Below are 2,500 nucleotides of genomic sequence, written 5' to 3' on the forward strand. Positions count from 1 at the left end.
CCAATATGATTCGGGAACAAATGTTTGTGCATTAGCAACTCTCGCTGGTGATGGTGACAAACAGTTTCTTTGGAGGTGTTTTTGCAGCGAGTAAAATGGACCTTGGATGACAATAGGAACAAAGACATCCATGCTGTAGATCCAAAGTCAGAATTCCTTGCTTTCAGTTGATGCAGCATTTAATATTATTTAGACTTTTTTCGTTAAAGATGATTTTTCATTTTTTCCAAGACTGGCGACTTATCGCTGATAAAACTGTTTAGTAAGTTTCCTTTTTTTCATTATCATCGCTACAGCATGTTAACACGAGTGTTTTCCTTTACCATTTATTACATAACGAATTTAAAGTATTGGGGGATATCTCAATACACTAAATAACTTCTGAAAATGTCTCTGAAGGTATTAGACATGTTATTAGTGCTGTTCAACCAACTTCATGAGAGATGTCATGAAATCAAACTAGCATGTTATCATTCCTTCAGCTGGCCGGTATCCTAAGACCCAACGACAAGCGGTGCCATCTGGACGCCAACAATGAATACAACAAAGCCATCGTGTACGACTATCCTTCTGTTTCTCAGGTAAGGGAATCATGCTGGATTGGTTACAGCGATCAGAGATGTAAGTTTGCATTTTTCCTTTGCAGTAAAAGAATGCTGAAAAAGGAATTTCAATGAAAAAAAATAATTTCGTTGGTGTCTCCCCCCTCCGGCAGATCAACGAGATGGCGAAACTACACAGAATCAACCTGGTCTTCGCCATCACAGCCGAACAGGAGCCGCTCTACGCCCGCCTGTCACAGCACATAGAGGGCGCGACTTCTGGCGTGCTGGCCAGCGACTCGTCTAATGTGGTCGACCTCCTCACCAGCAGTCTTAAGGTCTGTTGATAACTCATTGTGCATGCCACCATTATGTGGTATTTGAGGCACTGTACTTTATTGCATTGAAATGCTAAATTCATAGAATATTTGTTCATTGGCCAGGCATTACTTACGATGCCACATGTTACGTCAATGAAAGCTATTTATACTATCAGTTAATCTCTCATTCACCAACAGGACATCATAAGCAAGGTGGAACTGACACAGCGAGACCACAACAGCCACGTGTCAGTGCGTTTCTTCAGCGAGTGCAAGGACGGGGAGATGAAGGAGCGATCCTCTTGCCAGGGACTCGATGTCGGGGACGAGGTCCAGTTCGAGGTGGAGGTCACGGTAAGGAGAGGTCGACGCGTTATATGTAGGCAGTTTCAGTTTGTTTGTTTTTAGCAGTACTGGCAGAAATGTGAGATATGGCAGTGATTGTGGGAAATAAATGGAACACTTTGACAGGCCCTCAAATGCCCAGACAACGAGAAAGATTGGAATCCTGTCGTCGAAGTGTACCCTGTGGGCCGTCAGGGGTCTCTGCAAATCAACCTGGCAATGCACTGCCAGTGCAGCTGTGCTAAGCCAGGTGATAAGGTCAGCATTTGAAGGACATGTCCGCGTTCTGATAAGAAAAGGGGAATTATCTATAAACTTCAGAATAAGATAGTGTAAAATGCGTATGTGCATCTGCAAATGTACCCCAATTATCTGCAGGGCTACATTGTAAACGCGGAGGCATGCAGTAGGAACGGCACCTCCATGTGCGGTGTATGTGAGTGCCACGAAGGCTTCGTCGGGAAGGCATGCGAGTGCTACAGCAACGATGACGACGGCACTGGCACCATCAGCGAGGACTCGTGCCGGCAGACGAACGCCTCCGCCGTCTGCAGCGACCGAGGCCAGTGCGTGTGCGGGCAGTGCCAGTGCAAGAAGCCAGCAGATCCTAGTCAGGTGAGAATTTTCATGGAAACTAAAACAAATTGTAACATGTATATCTGAATTATCCTTTGTATTTGCAAACTGGAATGATATCATTTCATTGAAGTAAGTTGAATTCCATTGATATCCGTCACAGAACATCTATGGGGATTTCTGCGAGTGCACCAATTATCTGGGATGTACAGGCAACGAAGGCTTAATCTGCTCAGGTCACGGAGAATGTGAATGTAATGAATGTAGGTGCACTGGTGGCTGGAGTGGGCCAACATGTTCTTGTGACGGAAACGATGACAAATGCAAAAACCCAGGTGAGACAAGTTCAAGTTTCCAGTCGCAGAGGAGAGATTGTAAAATGTTTATTGTAGTCATGTAAATGCGAATGATCTTTGTAGATGTAGTCCAGATATACTGATGCTGACCACTGTTCCCAGACACGGACGAGATCTGCTCGGGTCATGGCGAATGCGAGTGTAACAAGTGCAATTGCCAAGACAACCGCAAGGGCAAATATTGTGACGACTGTCCTGTAAGTTTTTATTTTCATTTTCCTTTTTAGGTATGGTGCATGTAATATAAATACATGCACATCAACATACACGCAGCACTCCAGCACCCATGAGCCGTGTCACACTATCCCGTTTGGTATTCACCCGCTACCCCCTTGTTGCTGCTGAACTCGCCTGAGATTGA

The 2,500-nt window shown here is 44.9% G+C and overlaps 1 protein-coding gene across 1 annotated transcript in view; it reads left to right on the forward strand.

The window, feature by feature from the left end:
• LOC113805715 (integrin beta-PS) overlaps positions 1 to 2,500 on the forward strand; it is a 13,445-nt gene that overhangs the window by 4,213 nt on the left and 6,732 nt on the right. The window contains exons 7-13 of the mRNA XM_070117155.1: positions 483 to 581; positions 716 to 880; positions 1,061 to 1,216; positions 1,334 to 1,465; positions 1,586 to 1,822; positions 1,947 to 2,118; positions 2,242 to 2,336. Coding sequence (XP_069973256.1) covers positions 483 to 581; positions 716 to 880; positions 1,061 to 1,216; positions 1,334 to 1,465; positions 1,586 to 1,822; positions 1,947 to 2,118; positions 2,242 to 2,336 — 1,056 coding nt within the window. The remainder of the gene's footprint in view (positions 1 to 482; positions 582 to 715; positions 881 to 1,060; positions 1,217 to 1,333; positions 1,466 to 1,585; positions 1,823 to 1,946; positions 2,119 to 2,241; positions 2,337 to 2,500) is intronic.

This window comes from Penaeus vannamei, chromosome 39 (genome assembly GCF_042767895.1).
Source record: "Penaeus vannamei isolate JL-2024 chromosome 39, ASM4276789v1, whole genome shotgun sequence".
Classification (NCBI taxonomy): domain Eukaryota; kingdom Metazoa; phylum Arthropoda; class Malacostraca; order Decapoda; family Penaeidae; genus Penaeus; species Penaeus vannamei.